Genomic DNA, 18,877 nt, shown 5'->3' with positions numbered 1-18,877 from the left:
GTCCAAACTGAACCACTGAACAACAGCAGCTTTAATCAGGGAGGTGATCAAGAGTTTTATCAACCAGACACTTTTATGTTTAAGCGGAAGCTATACAGCCTAAGTCCAAGTACACATTGTTTAATAGTGTTTGAGTACAGAAAATGGCTTCTGGGACACTTAAAAATTACAAAACATTTTGGGAAAGCTACAAACATCAGCCACACTTGAATCTAGGATTCCATCCATCTATCTTCTTCCACTATCCATGGCCAGGTCGCAGGGGCAGCAACCTAAGCAGAGTGGTTCTGCTCTGAGCCCCTAATTCCTCACCCTATCACTAAGGGAGAGGCCAGACACCCTTCGGACAAAGCCCATTTCCACCGCTTGTATCCACGATCACGTTCTTTCAGTCACGGCTCGTGGGCATATGTGATGGTAGGGATGTCGATCGACTAGTAAATTGAGATCTTCGCTTTTACACTAAGCGCTCTCTTCCCCAAACTGGACCAATACAACATCCGCATCACTGCAGCCGCAGCACCAATTCGTCTGTTCCCGTCACTCGTCAACAAGACCCCAAGATATTTAAATTGCTCCACTTGGGGCAGGAACTCGTCTCTGACCCGGGGTGGGGAATCCATCGTTTTCCAGCTGAGGACCATGGCCTCAGATTTGGGGAATCCTAGCAGTGGGAATGAGAATCAGCACCTCCAAAGTACTAAAAGGTTAGGAGTTGATTATATACACACTCTATGAAATACTCAAATAGAGGTAAACATTCGCCAAAAAATGAGCTGGACACTGTCATACAGTAGAAATGCCCAATCAATCTGAAATGGAGAATAACTCGAGTGTTACCATCTGTAGGATTAGATTTTGATTTTGTTTAAAGACAGAAGAATAAATGGAGAGGGCTTAGAGAAAAGATAGCAAAATAGTACTTCCTAGTGAGTTTAGAAAATGTGTTGCTGTTACTCGACTACAGGTCTTGGTTGAACTCTTTCTAATCCCTTTAATCTCCTCCTAATCCCCTCCATGTTGGGGGCATACTTGTGGGTTGCAAAATGGTCCAAACACCCTCCAGTGATACAGCTCACACAAGCAATGAAATGCAACACTTTTGAGGGTTTTGGAAGACACCTTTAGGATTCCTATATTTGATATTTGCGCTTGTGCACGGTTGTCCCAAAGAATTAACTACCATGGTAATAAATCTGATTTCTGACTTTCTAAATGCTGCTTCTGCAGATGCAGAAGCTTTTCCCTGCATTCTCTAAGTCTCTCTTTCTCTGCATCACAGTGGCACTCAGTTGCAGTGTGAAGAAGAGTAATCCAGCAGAAGCTCTTCAGATACTCTCCTCTACACGCCTCAGTCTCAGGAGTCTGGCCACCAAAGCCAAGGTAACATTAAGAGACCCCCACTTAGCACGAAGCAGATATCTGCCTCACTTTATAGACAGTTTTCCTGATCAGGAACTAGGAGGAGGATTGAGTTTAGCCTGTCCTACTGTGTGTGTTCTTACTGTAGCAATTGCTCCTATAGGACCTCTTTCAGTGATGTTTTCGGGTTGTTCCTACTGCTTGTCAAGTACTTCTGACCTGCCCTGAAAAATTAAACACTAAACCTTGTTTGCACCTATTTTGCATTTCCCTTTGTTTACGGACATTTAATGTATGTTGTATACCAACGCTGATATTAAAAGATAAGTACATTTTCATACCATCCATATAAGTAAAAGCTTAGGTTTAGGAGTGCTATGATCACTGATTCATTTTCTTTCTGTTCTTGGCTCTCCATGATATTAGTAAGAATGGGCATCCTTATATGGTCATTCTAGGTGTACAGCTTTGGCTATGAGCAAGAAAGCCACACCTTCCTGCCTCACTTCACCATGGGCAGCCAATCAGAAGAAAAGTTGGCTTGAAGAAATGCAGACCTTAAAGGGGGCAAGACTAAATTACTTTCATCAGACACAGGGTGAAGTCAATGGTTGCATCAAGGCCTAGTATAAGATAAATAAGGATTATTTTAAACTGCAAAATAACAATAAGGTATCTGGAACCTCTTTAGCTCGTGGTCTTCACTCAGTAAGTGATGACGGCAGCACATGCTCATGCAGATGTTGTCAGCATGCAGCCTGACACAAAGTCTTTACCAGGTTGTGACACCATTCAAAGCATCTGTTCTGCCTGAACAAACTCCTCCAGCAGGCGATCAAGACAAATGTCAGACGTGAAGATTTAGACACAGGCGTTTGGGTTGTTAAGTCGTTCTTCTCAGTGGTATAAGTTAACATTAATGACTTTATACTTGACTCTTCCATTGTATATCGTCTTCCAGCAAATCCACACAGACGTGGCCACAGGGAGGATCCATGCTGAGCTGCAGGACGGCGTTACTGCTGTGGAGCAAGTCATCACCGAGCTGCAAGATCTGAGTGGGAAGCTGCGTAACCAGTCACAGTGACCATCCATCTCTAATATGCCCCTTTTGTGGCAAAAGAGACAACCTTTGGTTCTCAGGGGTCCTCAGTAAGACTGAGTAATAAAGACCCAAACCAGCTCTACACCTGCATTTATCATCACAGTGTATTACTGAACCTGTTAAATAAAGCAAGCCAAAGGACTGAATTTGTAATCCTATTTTCATACCTTTATGTCCACTTTGAAATGTAAACACTCACTGGGTGGCATCTTAAAATACAGTGTTAAAAATTTGAATGCTTGCTTTGATTTTTTTGTTGTTGTAAATGAAGTGATAAAATCACCTTTATCTGTGATAAACAAAGTGATCAGTTGACAGATTTTGAAGCTGCATCCATACAGAATAGGCTCTCGGGACAGGATGCAGCTTTAGGTCATCTGTATCTGTAAATATTTAGATCCCTCTCTCATCCACTGAAGAGACACATGTAAATGTAGTAAAAGAAATAGACCTAGATTGTAAAAATGTGATTGATACAGTAGGTTACTGTACCCATTGTGGTAATTTCTGCAGAACAGAACATGGAAGAAAAATCGAGCCTCTATTCCAACTTCTTTGTCGGACATATTTCAAAATGCATACTCTAAAAATATTAAATCTAGGCTCTTTCGTTTTTTTTATACCTATTTAGTTCAGTTTCATTGTACTTATACCCACTATCAGCAAGCACTGGGACACACGACAGTGGGAAAGAAAAACTCCCTTTTAACAGGAAGAAACCTCCAGCAGAACCAGCCTCAGGGAGGGATGGCCGTCCACCACGACCAGTTTGGGTGAGGGGAGGAAGACAGGGAAGAGAGCCAGAGATTAATAACAAGTGACGATTCAGTGCAGAGAGGTCTATTAACACACAGTGAGTGAGAAAGGTGACTGATTCCCCAGCAGGCTACACCTATTGCAGCATAAATAAGGAAGGATTCAGGGTCTCCTGATCCAGCCCTACCTCATCTGAAGTAAATCCGCAGTTCGAGAGGGAAGGGCACTAATGGGGTGATATGATACTATAAGGTCATTAAGATAAGATGGGGGCTGGTTATTCAAGACCTTGTATGTGAGGAGCAGGATTTTGAATAAATGAAGGGAAGCCAATATAGCTCTATTTGTGCTAAAATAATTTTATAGTCAACTAGGAAATGGCACTGATCTTAACCAGCCTGGAATAAACAAACGGATGTATTGGTGTTTGTCTTGTCTTCCCCTTTCAGCCAATAACACATGTATGTATCCAAATAGTTGCTAAGACTAGATTTGTATGAGGTAGTTGTGTGCTATTTTATAAACTGCCACTAGCTTAACAACTTGCATACATAAACTTTACATGCTAGTTGGTAAATGGAAAATAGACTGGTTATACAGCGCTTTTCTACTCGAGCACTCAAAGCGCTTTATACAATAGTAACTAACAGATTAGTAAAGTACTATAAATGTACACATCAAAGCTGAAGTCAAATTATTTTCTATAGATTTACATTAAAGAAATGATCCAAAAGACACAACAGTAGCACAACAGTACAGTGACTCATATTAAGAAAGGCGAGGCTGCTATTAAGGTGCTTATGTCAGCAACAAAGTGATAGATACATAAATGGCAGCAATTAAAAAAACATCCAAGCAGAATGTTTTATTATATCGGAGTTGTTTTGATATTGTAGCTGCAGTGTAAGTTCTTTCTAGAATAACTCAAAATGATTGACTTTTTCCGTCCTTCATGAATATTTAAATGAAATTCCTAACACCAAGTCTTATCTCTTAAAGAATTGGTTGCATAAAGAAGAATTGTATACTAGAGAAGCAGACTTACCTTTCCCTTTAATCTCCTAACTACCTAAGTTTAGTACTCAGCTCTCGAACACCACCTCCACTCATTGTGTTCTCACTAATAAAAAGGCTATTAAAAACCATGAGCCATGCTCTGATGCTCTGCGAGATCATTTCCCAACTCATCCGACATGGTGAGCACACACACACGCATCCCATTGCCCTGCAGTTCATACAGGGAGGAGACCACCATTTGTTTCCTCAACTAGAAGGAAAATGACCTTGACATTGCTCAGGTTTTTTATCTCCCTTCTTTTTTCACTGTATTGGAGCTCGTGTTTTGTTTTTCTCTGCCCATTTGTCACAAGAGCCAGAACCTCTGTTTTGAAAGTATTACCACAGCGATACCCATACGGAAAAGAAATAGTAAAAACTTATATGTGATATAAATCATCATATAAGGCTTACATGATTTACTCATGAAAGTGGCCACTTTCTCATTACTTTCATACATTGTTTTAGTAAGTACCCAAAACATACAAGTTTCATTATATAATTTTTCAAGGGATCTTATATCTGTTTTCACTTTATATGCTTTTCATACAAGTTTCACACAAGACAGATACAAACTTTATAAGATTTATATATATCTTTTCCATATGGGTAAGGACTTAAAGGCCCCTATAAATGGATGATCTCGCATGAGGGAGTGGAGCACTGTGACAATGTAAAATGTTGATGATTGCACTTTGACAGTTGTCTTCATGGTAAATTCTCTGAGCTAATATTCATGTTTGAATCCACATTTCCAGCCTCATCCAGTTATTAAATAAAAATGGCAAGAAGAAATGACCTATTTTAGGCTCTGGATCATCATTCATGACCACATTATATCACACCCACAGGATCTCTCAGCACTGGTGACTAATCTTCCTAATATGATTGTAAATTTACCAAATGCTATTATTAGATAAAGTCCACAAGAGTGATTTGCTGCTGTTCTGTCATCACCCAGAGGACAGCTTTGATAAAAGAAAACACAAGTTTGATTGTTTCGTGCCAGACTTACGCTCCCAGAATTCCTGGTATTTCTCAGCAGGGGCTGCAAAGCTGATGTCAGCATTCACAAAACTCCCATTACCTCACACTTTAGTTCATGCGGCAGGGATTTTATTTCAGTTGGACAAAATCTCTTCTCAAAAGAAGCAACAACAAAATCTGTCACTTGCACTTGAAAAACAAATGTTTACAGCATCCCAGAAGGTATTGTTTTCTTGAAATTGTGTAAATCAACTGGTTCTTATATGGTGTTTCTCTACTAAATATTAAATTGCAATTTGATCCAGTGTAGTGATATTATTGTTCTGTGTCTTTTGTATCATGTTTGATTAATAATTCAGAAAAGTTCTAAAACTTTTTTGTACAGAACCCTTCATTCAAGCTAGTGCAGTTCGAATTGCTTCACTAATTATTAAACAAGCTGATAACTGAAAAGAACAGATGTTTAAAAAAGCAATACATTCATAAATTCAAAGCAATATAAAGTAGATAAAATTAATAGAATTAAATAGTTGCATTATAAGCAGTTTAGAATTACAGTAGCATTCAATTCAATTTTATTTATGCAGCACCAAATCACAACAACAGTCGCTTCAAGGCACTTTATATTGTAAGGTAGACCCTACAATAATACATGCAGAGAAAAACCCAACAGTCATATGACCCCCTGTGACCAAGCACTTTGGCGACAGCGGGGAGGAAAAACTCCCTTTTAACAGGAAGGCAGAACCAGGCTCAGGGAGGGGCGGGGCCATCTGCCACAACCAGTTGGGGAGAGAGAAGGAAGACAGGATAAAGACGTGCTGTGGAACAGAGACAGAGATTAATAACAGATATGATTCAATCATAACGTTTAACTGTTTTTGTAGAGAAGGTCATCAGGCTTTTTATTCTTCTCCTATGTGATTATATGATACCCCCGTCATATATATATACACACACACACACACACACATATATAAATATATATATATACACATACATACACACATATAAGATACACAAGTTTCACATATGTGAAATTTAACAAAACTTCCCCTGAATCAACTTAATTAACAAAACTCAACAACACATGGATTTGGTAACACAGCTCACCTCTCGTGAATCAAGCAGAGACTTTAAATAGAGCTATCAATTTCCCTTCAGTTAGTCTAGCCAGTACCACTAGCTAGAATTTAAAACTCAACACAACTGAATGAATTACCTAAAGCTCCCCACTCTTCTGATTAACACATTTACGCAACTAAATGGCTCTATATAAGAAAAAATATTTTGCAAATCCCTTTGTATCCTTTTTTTTTTCCTGTCCCGTTTGGTTCTTTTGCCATCAGAATTATTGTCTAAAGGCAAAGAAAGATGCCCAACAGATTTACAGCCTTGCCGTATTGGTCTATTTGATTCACCTTTGCTTTTATTGTTTATTTTATTTTAGTTTCACTTGCTACACACGGGACAGACATGACTGGGGGAAAGAAAAGGGGGAAAGAAAGAGAGGTATAGGGAAAGAAAAACAGCGGGGAAGAGGAACGGTGGTAAAAACAAGCAAAAAAAAAAAAGCAATATAATAAACAACATCATCGCGATGATCTATGTGAATATAAAAGTAAATACTAAATATTGTATATTATTGTGCAGCACGTAGAATTGACGGCGCACAGTGTGCTTTGAGGTAGGAGCCAAAAAGGGTGTAGTTTGTGTCTGTGAGCACCTGTGTGTACACCTGTGAGCATGGACACGCTTGTTTTTAAAAGGTTCCTACATGTATCTGCTAGAGTTGTGGGGAGCCATAGCCCCGTCCTCCAGGGCATGAATGCTCAGATGAAGGAGATCCAGGCTCCAGCATTTGCTTTAATTTGCTGAATGTTTGTTTTGCCAGCAACAGGAGGCTTACACAAACAAAGCCGGGATAGTAAGTGCAGCAATGTTAATTTGACAATAGCAAATGATAGCAAATAAAAAGACAGAGAGAATAATGTGCATAATGTGCAAAAAGTCAGCACTTCTGGACAAGTGGAGAGTATTACAACTGCTCATCCACTTTGTCACAGGCTAAAAGGTTGATATATAAACACAACAATTTGTCATGTGTCAGCAGTATCCCCATAAGGCATATAACAGCCCTACACACCAATGCATGATAGTTTAATCACAATATATTAAATTGTGATTAAATTACAATATATTTATAATTTAATCACATTAGCTCAACAGTGTCACCAAAATAAGCCACATACTTGAGATAACCTGCTCAGCATCACATAAATCACATTTTCAACAAAGGTTAGCGGGAAGACACAGTTAACTTGATTGATTGTAAACCTATGTTTTAATTAAAAGGTTGTAATATTGATGGTTGTTAACTTCAGTTATCCAACCAGTCAACCTGGTTGGATAACTGATGAATGAAGAAACACACTGTCCATTTACTTTTTAAGCAAAAAAATTAAAGGGACAATTTGAAAACATATCAGATCTCACGAATGTTGGGGGGCATATTTTTGATGGAAATAAAAATGGTCAGCCTACAGAGAGCCAAATTCAAAGACTTCTTGAAACCCAAAGTAAAAATTTTTTGTTTTACACTAGTCCTTTGTCTAGAAATTTCATTGCAGCCACTCATAATGGTACTGAGCAGTTTGTATGGCCCCCACACATTTGTATGCATGACTGACAACATCAGGGCATTGGCCTAATGAGACAACGAATGGTTGTGTCATTACATGGTTCTCCTCCCACATTTAGACTCAGACATCAGTGAACTCCTGAGCAATTGGAGGTGCAGCCTGGTGGTGTCGGATACACCAAATATTAACATCCCAGAGGTGTTCTATTGGATTTATAACAGGCAAGTGTGGAGGTCGGTCAATTCCTTAATTCCTTTAAAAGCATGCATGCTGTTTGTTTTTTTGAGGAGTGCACATCCTTTGCAGATATATCCTCAACATCATTTTTCCATTGAACTAATTTAAAATAGGCGACCTTCTGAAAGGTTTTGATGGCAGGGGTAGAGGTGAGGGATGTGGGACATGCTGGGAAGTACATCAGTTGTTCTTCCTGGCATTCCTCTTTGTATTTGGTGGAAAATGCGCGTGAACATGTTGACAACAATTATTTAACAATTTGCTTTTTTGGCAAGCTCTTACAGAGTAGTTCGTAAGCAGAGTGGCATTATAAATTATGCACAATCAAACAAAAGTGGTATTCAAAAGAGGAGGGAGCATGTATATATCGCCAGGAATTTGCACCAGAGAACTGTTGTTAATGTCTTTGTTGAGCAGGAGGCCCAAAAGACCAAGTTTTGATGGGTGAGTAGTTTGTGGGGTTTTTTGTAAAGTGTTGAAACATCGTTAACATTTATGTGAAAATGTGCTCTCTCACTCTAATATGCATGTGTGATATATCTATTTTCTGGTCAACTGGAAACAATTGTGGTTTTAGAAATTCTGTAAATGAGTGTGCTTGTTTGGTATGCTGACCCTGTCTGGTCAGTCTGCTAGGACATGTGCTTGATGGGCTGTTTGTTCCATTCTTATACACATTGCAGTTGTCTTTATGTTTAGCAAGGCTAAATACACATTGGGTTTATGGCAGCCTAACTATAGTACATGTACTACAGTGGTGTGGCTGTAGCTCAGGAGGTAGCGCAGGTCACCTACTGATCGGAAGGTTGGTGGCTCCTCCAGTCTGCATGGGCTGACTTCGATACCAAGTTGCTCTACGATGCATCCATCAGAGTGTGAATGTTGTTAGAAAAGCACTCAGTTTAGAGTCAGTGAATGTGGCATGTTGTATAGAGCGCTTTGAGTGCTGCGGGAGAGTAGAAAAGCACTATATAAGAATCAGTCCATCGTTGTGAGGCCGTAAGAGATAAGTTAAAATGAACCTGTTACTGCATGTGTTTCCATGGTGATAATAATCAAAAATGACCTCCCCACCTCCACTCAACAGACATCTGGATGAAGTTGAATGGTTGTCCTTGCATCCCTTCCTCAGATCTTTCTGTCACATCCTTGCGAGAAGGAACTAAGAAAACAGTATTTGGATGAAAAAGATCTGAAAACACTGCATCACCATCATCTATGATTATCATGAAATCATGGCTAGAACTCATCACTCAAACCTTTTCCACTGGTTTCGGCAAACAACTTCTACAGTATGGCCTCCACCCTCTTTCTCAAACATGTGTTTCTGGGTTCTGTTGAGTATCACCTTTCAGTGTTGTGGAAAATCTTTTGGTAAAATGTGTGAAACTTTCTCATGCCACCAAAGCAAGCAGAAGACGTCTGCAATCAAATGTAGCAATAGATGAAAGAAATCAGCCTTGCTATAATTTTTGTGGAATCAGTTAATAATGAAATCATGTTACACCCACAACTTTGTGTGTCCACTGGCGTGATGTGGTGGAAAATGGTGCACTTAAGGGAGTGGTTGTGGGGATTTGTGCACATGAAATAAATTAATTCCCCCTTGTGCCTTCAAGGGGAATATATTCTTCTAGCTTTGGGTTAAATATTTTAATTCCTGGAATCTACCAAAGTATATCGGGCCTTGGTGCAGCCCCTCAGTTCATTTACTGTCTGAAATCCTTTCATAGCCTCAGAGTGCTGAGTTTGGGGCGGAAGCCTCAGTGCATCGCACTGGCTGTCAACAAGAAATCCTTGCAGTGGCTGGAAAATCAGGAAGGCTAGCTCTGTGGTTGGCATGAAGCTGGACACTCTGGTGACAGTGGCAGAGAAAAGGACACTAAAAAAACTGCTGGACATTATGGACAATGCTGGGCATCCTCTGCACACGGCCATTAACAACCAGAAGAGTCTGTTCAGTGACAGGTTGCTTCTCCCCAAGACAAGAACTAACAGACTTAAAAACTCCTTTGTCCCACACGCCATCAGACTGTTTAACTCCTCCCTGGAGGGGAGAGGGAGGGGAAACAGGAGGACAAAGGAGGGGGGAACAACTAAGCTGTAGTGCCTCTTCACCTCACTGTGCAATACCTTTGTAAATAGTCAACGGTGCAATAGACCTCAATACTTGAAATGTGCAATTCACTTGTATTTTTATTTTTTATTCCTATTTATTCTATTTATCCCCTTCGTATATTTTATTTATATTTGTCTCTGTATTTATATGTGTGTGTGTGTGTGTATATATATATATATATAACATTCTGTAACTGTAACTTCGGTCGTTGCTGTGCTTTTTTGGAAACCGAATTTCCCAGAGGAACCCACCCGAGGGATTAATAAAGTTCTATCTTATCTTATCTTATCTTATCTTATCTTATCTTATCTTATCTTATCTTATCTTATCTTATCTTATCTTATCTTATCTTATCTTATCTTATCTTATCTTATCTTAAAAGGCCAGCTTAAAGACAGCACAGAGATTTTTATTGTAGCAGGAATATAGAAAACTTGTCCAATTATATGTGTCAGGTCTTTCTGAACAACATGTTATTATCCAGTAAGCATGTTAGTGAGTTCTGGCACTAGAGTGCTAAAAACAAGCTAGCATGGTCACAAAACTGATTAACAACGCCTCTGCTACTTAACGGACCAGTTTAATATCACAGAAGTTTACACAATTACAACGTTTCCCTTTCATTTTTTGACCAGTGTATATTATTACTGTTGTGACAGACAAAATGCATTTTCATTTGGGGGATGCTTTTCTGCCCCAACGTGATGCTCAGTTGTTTCTGCATCATATGTTATGGTTGGGATCATTTATTGTAACAGTCAGACAGAAATGCCATCATGGAGACAAACTGGGGGAAATAAATGCTGTCACTTTCATCCAGCATTCTGTGGAAAAGAGATCATCCCCACAACATTGTTAAGGACAATATTTATCTTGACAGAATGAATACAAATTATGCCAGGTTAAATATAAGCTGACTAATGCAGCTGTTAGTATAAAAAGAGACTGCTCGATAAGCAAGTCTTTTTTTTTGTTCAAACACACACATACTTTCTGACTCAAAGATCACAGTAGGTGGACTGAATCCAGATATGATCTACTACATGTGCATAGAAGGAGTTGATAACAACATTTGGAATATATCTGAATTTACAGCATTACACCTGTCAGACAGCTATGTGCATGGAATTTCTCCAAACCAGATGTGTGTCTGCTGATGTTCACTTTTCTCTTTATGGAACGTGTCCATTACCTTGATCCACAGCAGAGCACATGTGTTTTGTTAGGTCTGGTGCAACTGTCTGAGTCTTTCTACATTTTTTCATGAAGCTAATGTCTGCAGGTGATGTCACACAGCTTTTACAGATGCAAAGTATAGAACAAGTCACACACCATACAAGGCTTAGGTACACTTTAGGACGTTACCTAAGAAAGCAGATACTGGGAAAATTATTAAAGTCTTCAACCAGTCAGGAATTGACATGCATTTAATGTTTTATATTTGCATGGATGGTTGGATGGATGGATATATTTGCATGGAAATGAGTAGATTTGACAATAATGCCTCCCATAGACAAAAAGACCATAAACAGTCAGACACCCTCTCACATAAAAAAAAGTGTGTCATAAATCGTGTTTTTAGTCAAATGATTTGAAGACTAGGCTCTTGAAAGGCTACAACTAGTTTTAGCCTTTCAAGGCTAAAACGTTAGATGGATAATGTTTTTTTGTGATGCTCCTGGTGGAAATTTACAAGAACAAAAAGATTTGAACAATGGAGAAGCAAGGGAAGCTTTTGGCTACAGATGTGTAGTGTGTACAGAGCCTTGTTCTAAAAGACCACCTGAAGTAAAAAGAGAAGACAATGAAAATGTGGAAACGACACTGGACACAACACTGGGTGGGGCAACAGAAAGAGAGGCCACCTACTGGTGGCTGACAATGTTGACTTGACTATATTTTTCATGACCTGTAACAAAAAAGTTTCTTTTATGTGTCATAAATAGCAATACACAGTAACTATGACTGACATGACATATTCAAGTCTACATTAACAAATTCAGAATTAAACTTTACAGCCAGACAACAGTATTTTTTATTGCCAAAATTGTTGTTGCAGGATGTGAAGAAGCATTAAGCTTGAATAAATGTACAAAAATTGTGAGGATTGCTTATATTTCTAAGATGGGAACAGACCAGTACACAGAGGTTCCCGACAGCCAGGGCTAAGCTTGGTTGTAGCCTCAATATTCGTCTTTAGGAATCTGCTTTCCAACAACAAAAAAAGCTCTGGTTCTAGAACCAGGCTATCACGTGGATCACATTTTCCATGTATTTTATCCCCGCATTAAAAGCTGCACAGGAACAAAGAAACAAGAAGATAGCCTTTGTGCTGTTTTCCTGTGAGTTCTTCTTGGAAATATTTTCCTCAGTCCAGCAGTCCATTATGAGTCTCAAAGGTTTGATGTCTGAGGTTCACGTTAGGGAATCAACTAATGATTCACAGTTAAAAATCACGCATCAAACACCAAAGTTTGGAATGTGCCTCCACAGGAGATTTGATTTGGTTTATGTTAGTAATGAAAGTGTTGTTTTTTGTTTTTTAACCATTAGTGAGGTGAGTGTTAGTCTGCACATCAGCTGCATATGTTTTACAGACACTGCTTTTACATAAGCCAGTATACAAGTGAAGTAAACCAAATACAATTTGTTGTGGGACTGCACCACAAAATTGCAGTTTACATCTCCAAGTACACTAGGACCTAGTCTGCTATATATATAGTATCAATATTAATTAAATGATAATTAATATTTAGACTGGTCAACCAATACAACATGTGTATCATTTAGTGTAGAGAGAGAAAAACTAGTAATGTTAGATATAATAATTATTGTATATGTTATTATATGTTCTATATATTATTCTTTAACCTACACAGTGTGTGTGTGTTGTTGGGGGGAACACAGTGTGAAAGTAACAGCTTATTTGATCATGGACAGCACAAAGAGGGGATTTCCAAATCCAGATTTATCCAGACTACATTTTTTACGACTTGGTCATGGAGCTAATCAAGTGAGAAACACTGAAAGATATAAAAATATTTTAATAATTACTAATCTGGTCTCCATCAGTGCCACCTGCTGAGAGATGACTCAGTTAACATGTGTAATATTTGTTGAACACAGTCTGCTTATTTATTTTAGAGTTTAGTCATTTAAACTGGAAGTCATTATGTTCTTAGAGAGGCCTAACTGGAGAATGTGTGTGGGTGTTGAGGTGGGTCAGTCAGTGAGTCTGTGTGGGTGGGGGCTTCGGTTTGAGTCCCCTGACAAACTTGGGCCCGAGAAACTCGAAGCAAACGTTCTCGGGGTTGGCGTGTAGACTCCCCCCCTCCTGACGTCACGTCTGGAGGCAGGCTGCTCGCGCTGCTGACACCGTTCACCTCCAACGGAGGAACTTTTTGGAGTTCTCGGGCTCTCCTGGCTCAAGTCAAACAGGCTGAGAGAAACCCGCTGCAGCCCGCACAGCCTCGGCGCTACAGGCAGACAGAGGAGGGCGACGGGCTCGTCTACAGCCGAGGAACACTGCAACGTTACAATTTCTCTTTAATTTGTCAGGGCTAAGTTAGCTCATTCTGATGGTTGGAATTCCGTATCTACAAGAATATGTTGAGGAATACACACGTTTTTCTTACTCGTAAGAAGTGAGGAGGTTTTTTTTACAGAACAGAATCTGGACCCTTTCCCCCCCCTTGCAAACTTTTATCTTTACTTCTTCATTGTGTGTGGATATGGCTCGGATATATTTGGGGTTTTTCCTTTCCTTTGGGATGTTTCTCTTCACGCTTTGTGTGTCACCGGAGCGGCAGCAGAGCCAGAGCGGCTTCAGGAGGCTGTACGTACTGCAGCCCGGGCCGGGGCCCGGGACGGCCGGAGCCAACGGCGGGGTGCGAGTCAGCTCCATCTCGAGTCTTCACGGCCTGTCGGGGCAACCGCACACGTATAATGTGGAGCTCACAGCCAACTTTGGCGGCCAGGTCCGGAGCCGCAGGATGGGGAAGCAAGCGGCGTCAGCCCCGCAGCAGCCGGCAGTCCGGCAGGAACAGAGCCAGAAGCAGCTCCTGAAGCTGTCCGGGTAAGAGACTGGCACCGTGTCAAGAGGGAAACAGGGTTTGCTAGCGGGGAATGGATTTCATGACTTTTTGTAAACTTTTATGTTAAAGCAAATAGTTTAGAAAAGCAGAAAATCGAGACACCTATAGGTTATATTACAGCGCTATCTGAGTGGTATGCATAACTTTATTGTGCAATTGTGCATGAAGAAGCGGCTCTCTCCTGCGCACAGGAGCACACCGCAATCATCAGGTGCTGACTTTTGTTTGACGCTATCAGGAGCTGACAGTGTGTATTTGAGTTTGGTTGCTCTCTTAATGCGCAGGTCAAACATCGTCTAACCCGCCTAATGGACCAAGTAGGCCAGTGATGATTGCCCAATAAAATTAGCTGGCTAACACACGACTCTTCAGACAGATAACAGTAACTGAGACTATTTCCAGAGTTAGAATGTGACTGAATCCGTGCTGCACTTTGTTACTCTAAGTGTAGGCCTGCGTTGTTGCAAAGGCTTAGTATCCTCTTGGAATATCCACACAGGTGTGTTTCTTCCAGTCATGCCTTGTTAGGCCTCTCCTCTTCAGGGTGAAGTTGACTGACCCTGGTCCTGTTAGTTTGCTTTACCCGCAACAGCAGACAAGTTGCACTTTCTCATCATTCTTATTGGCAGCGACCTCATATAATTTCTTTGTGACTCTTTAATCAAGGTTGTAAAGGTTGTTATTGAATAACAATACTAAATAAGAACAAGAGTTGTCTTAGCTACACTAGACCTACTCATTTGTATTAACTGTTTAATAGGTCACGATCAGTTTAAATGAATTTCAGGTAAGTTGTAGGACAGTATTTATCCACAGTAATTTGTATTTGGTGGTATGGCACTCTTCATTGACTTGCCTGCTATTACAGCTGAATATCTGGATTGCATCCAAGGAGAAGAGCATTAGCACAGAACAGAGCAGGCACCACTTACAACAGTGATGACACTGATTATGTCTGAACCAGCAGGAAATGGAAGAGGGGGTTGGAAAGTGGCTTGCACATTCAAAGCAACTATGGCCAGGCTAAAGCTGCCTAAATAGCATGCATTATGAGATTTACCAGTTGTAGAAGGGTATCAGCTGAGCAAACACTGAATGTGGACTCGCATAGAGATCTGAGATTGTGGCTGAGTTCGACTTCTCGGCCTGCCTGCACTAATGATGCAGTATTCCAACAGAATCACAAAGCAATTTTGTAGTAATTGTTTTTCAGTATAAAACTGACACAACTAAAGGTACAATGAACATACATGTTTGTATGGCGTTGAGCATGTGCTGCAAGAGCAGATTCAATGCTACTTGGGGTGGCTGTAGCTGAGGAGGTAGAGCAGGTTGGTGGTTTGATCCCAGGCTGCTCTGCAGGCCAAATATCCGTTGCTTTCTGATACATCCACTGGAGTGTAAATGTTAGATAGAAAGCATTTAAGCATAGAAAGAAGTGAATGTGTGACTAAGGCATGTAGTAAAGTGAGTGCTCAGGTAGACTAGAAAAGCCCAATACTGTATGAGAACCAGTCCATTTGCTGTATCTTAGTATTGACACTCCAAGTTTCTCTTACAAGTCTTTTCCTTCATGTGATGTTTTGATGGTGGTAGAGACATAGAGGCAATTTCTTAATTACTATTTGAAAACGGTAAATGAACTCGTTCTTATAAAGCGCTTTTCTACTCTATATGAACATTCAAAGTGCTTTTCACAACTTGTACATTCATAGGTGACCTGCTACAGCCTCCATGAGGTTTCAGTGGGTTTGAGATCTGCTAACCATGAAGGCCAGAAGCCACAAGCTAGCAGTCTTATTATGAGCAAAAAATCAAAGCAGTTATTCAGAAATTTTTGGAGACCAGTGAAAAAGAGAAAAGGTCCTGATGTAAGTAATGGACATTTGTTTTGTGATATAAATCTGTTGTTCCTGGTATTGTTTTGTAAGGTTAACTATATGAGCTCATAGTGGATGTACAGTCACCTTCACAGGTAACTATTTGTAGCTCCTCCCAGTACCAGAGAAATAGATTTTCAGTTTTTTATTAGTGAGGGAAGATCCTGTGACCTACTGCTGTTTAGGAGAAATAAAATGTAAAGTTGAATATTTTTTTAATGACAATTATATTTCATATTAATGAAAAGTTGTTTTTTGTTTGTATATGCCGTCAATTAGAGTTAGAGAAAAACTCAGAATCTACAAAAATCACTATTCACACAGTCAGCAAAAAATTGGAAATTGGATTTGGTTAAAAGAAATACACTTGGTGGCTCTCTAGTAAACAGTCCTTCTAAGGGGATACCTATACAGGTACCTATAGGTACAGGAGGTGGCTGATGGCCACTACATGATGCCTACCTCTGTATCCACTCTTAGTGATGAGCTGGCTTAGTTCTATGCAGAACAGCAGTGGGCCATCAAGTCACCATCAAGTGTGTATATTCCAAGCTTGATGGTGACTTGTGTGCCTTGGAATCAGTGTTGTTTTCCACAGTTCCACTGAACACCTGATGAATGTTTTTAACACAAGCTCTCCAGGATCCACGAGCAGGGCGTTGAGTCGTAGGGTTTCTTGGAGCCAATTCAAATCAGGTGTTAAAGTTCTGCTGTATTGCTCTATCAACCAATTACTGGTGCTTTGACACACTGCAATTACTCCCATTGCCCTTCTGAGCTGTGCCCTGGTGTTGATCTGGAGTCTCTTTGTCGGATGTCTGCTATTGTGATGTTGACCACTTCTTGTTCTGGGAGGTTGCTGTGGTCTGCTCCTAGGTCCACCAAGCACTTTGTGTTGGTCGTGTGTAATTCCTTTCTCACAGATATTCTTCCAGTGTTGCTGAGTTTCAGTTCTAGTTGGGTCTGCCTTTTTGTACAACTTGTTGTGCCTCTTATTCATTCAGGACCCGTCTCTCATTTTGAGTCTCATCAGAATCTCGTGATTCTGGCTTCCAGGCTTCTTCTCCATGTTGGAGCGTTCTCATCATCCATTCTTGATTTTATACCCAGGTGCTTCTAAGATTACTGTCAGTGAAACCTGAGCGCTCACTTTCCGTGCTGTATTCATGTCTGCCAACATCTGTTCTGATTGGACTTTGCTAGTGAGCAAGGGGAGTTGTGCCCTTGGATGTGCTTCTCATAATACCTCATATTGTTGTCATTCTTTGTCCGGATAAAACTGTGGGTCTTTGTGGACTGGGTCTAATTAGTCTGTACCATGACTGATGGCCTTTTAATGCTTGACTCCTGGGGCTGATTTAGCATGAACAACAAAATGTTCATACATTTATGTAGACCCTGCCCATTTCTGTGTGGGGATTTTTAAGTAGTGCCATCTAAATGGGACCTGGATGTGGTCTGTATCTTATTTTCCAAAGGACAGTGTTCTTGTTATTCACCGAGTACCAGGATATTGTAGGGTCTTGACCTTAGAAAGCACTTTGAGGCCACTGTTATTGTGATTTGCTGTTATATAAATAACATTGAACTGATTTGAATTGAAATGAAATTGATCTCTAGAGTGTAGTACCAAATCTTAACATTTTTTACTACAACACACAAAATGAGTGACAAATTAACCTGTAAGAACATCCATCCAGTACAGGGTAGCAGGGGGTTGGAGTCTGTCCCGGCTGTCACTTGGTGAGAGTGACAGGATCCACAGTGGTGAAAAAAAACAAATGTCCCTCTTTTGACGTTGAAGCTAGCAACAGGTTGCACTAAACATGGCTTTATTTTGGACAGGACAGTAGAACAGACGGGAAAGCAGGGAGGGAGTGCAAGGGAAACAACACACGGGAAGCCCAGGGCAAATTCAAGCCTGGGCCCCTGCAGTAGCCTTCCAGCAGCAGGTTTTTACAGGCTGTAAAAAGATAATTCATCCAGTCTTTCAGAAAACAGTTTGCAAGGGTATCACCACCAGTGTTGGTCAAGTTACTTGAAAAAAGTAATCAGTAACTAATTACTGATTACCGCCCCAAAAAATAATCCCGTTACTTTACTGATTACTTATTTTCAAAAGTAATTAATTACTTAGTTACTTTTTAAAAACAGGATTTACAACCTGAAGAGGTGATAAAGCGATAGATCTTTCAGTCCAATTCTACTTTTTCTGCATAATCCATCATACAAAATGTAATCAAATGGAAAAGTCTCTTTTTAAAACTTGTTTTATTAGTTTTAACCTTTTAACTTTATACATCAAGCAAAAATTAAATTATATGCAACATTCACTGACTGGAAGAAATTTGTTTAACGTTTAAACCTATTTTCTGCACATTCCAGCACATAAAATAAAATATTTTTTGTGTTTACACTCAGTCTTTCAAATAGATGCAAGTAAAACACAGCAGAAAATAAATAAAGTCAAAGACTCAGCGGTCCTGTTGCTCTATTTTCACCTGTAAAGCAGGAGTAGGTAGGCGGAGGTTTACCCTGGTGCAGGTGTGCCGCAGCGGTCAGTGGAAGAATCCGCGAGTTTCTCTGTGAGTTTCCCATTATGTCGTAGCTACTCGGTGCTTGTTGGAAGTTTAGGGGTT

The 18,877-nt window shown here is 40.1% G+C and overlaps 2 protein-coding genes across 4 annotated transcripts in view; both read left to right on the top strand.

The window, feature by feature from the left end:
• Nucleotides 1-5,077, top strand: part of ttc27 (tetratricopeptide repeat domain 27) — an 85,896-nt gene extending 80,819 nt beyond the window's left edge. For both annotated transcript variants that reach the window (XM_085478494.1, XM_085478493.1), the window contains 2 exons: nt 1,283-1,383; nt 2,324-5,077. In XM_085478494.1, the coding sequence (XP_085334620.1) occupies nt 1,283-1,383; nt 2,324-2,449 (227 nt within the window). In that variant the 3' untranslated portion in view covers nt 2,450-5,077. The remainder of the gene's footprint in view (nt 1-1,282; nt 1,384-2,323) is intronic.
• Nucleotides 5,078-13,633: 8,556 nt separating this feature from the next.
• Nucleotides 13,634-18,877, top strand: part of ltbp1 (latent transforming growth factor beta binding protein 1) — a 129,217-nt gene continuing 123,973 nt past the window's right edge. For both annotated transcript variants that reach the window (XM_085478492.1, XM_085478491.1), the window contains exon 1: nt 13,634-14,339. In XM_085478492.1, the coding sequence (XP_085334618.1) occupies nt 13,996-14,339 (344 nt within the window). In that variant the 5' untranslated portion in view covers nt 13,634-13,995. The remainder of the gene's footprint in view (nt 14,340-18,877) is intronic.

This window comes from Copadichromis virginalis, linkage group LG13, assembly GCF_057382275.1.
Source record: "Copadichromis virginalis isolate Kocher_CV1m ecotype Utaka linkage group LG13, C_Virginalis_male_GT1.1, whole genome shotgun sequence".
Taxonomy (NCBI): domain Eukaryota; kingdom Metazoa; phylum Chordata; class Actinopteri; order Cichliformes; family Cichlidae; genus Copadichromis; species Copadichromis virginalis.
The sequence above is the reverse complement of the archived record's forward strand: the minus strand, read 5'-3'. Positions and strand labels throughout refer to the sequence as shown.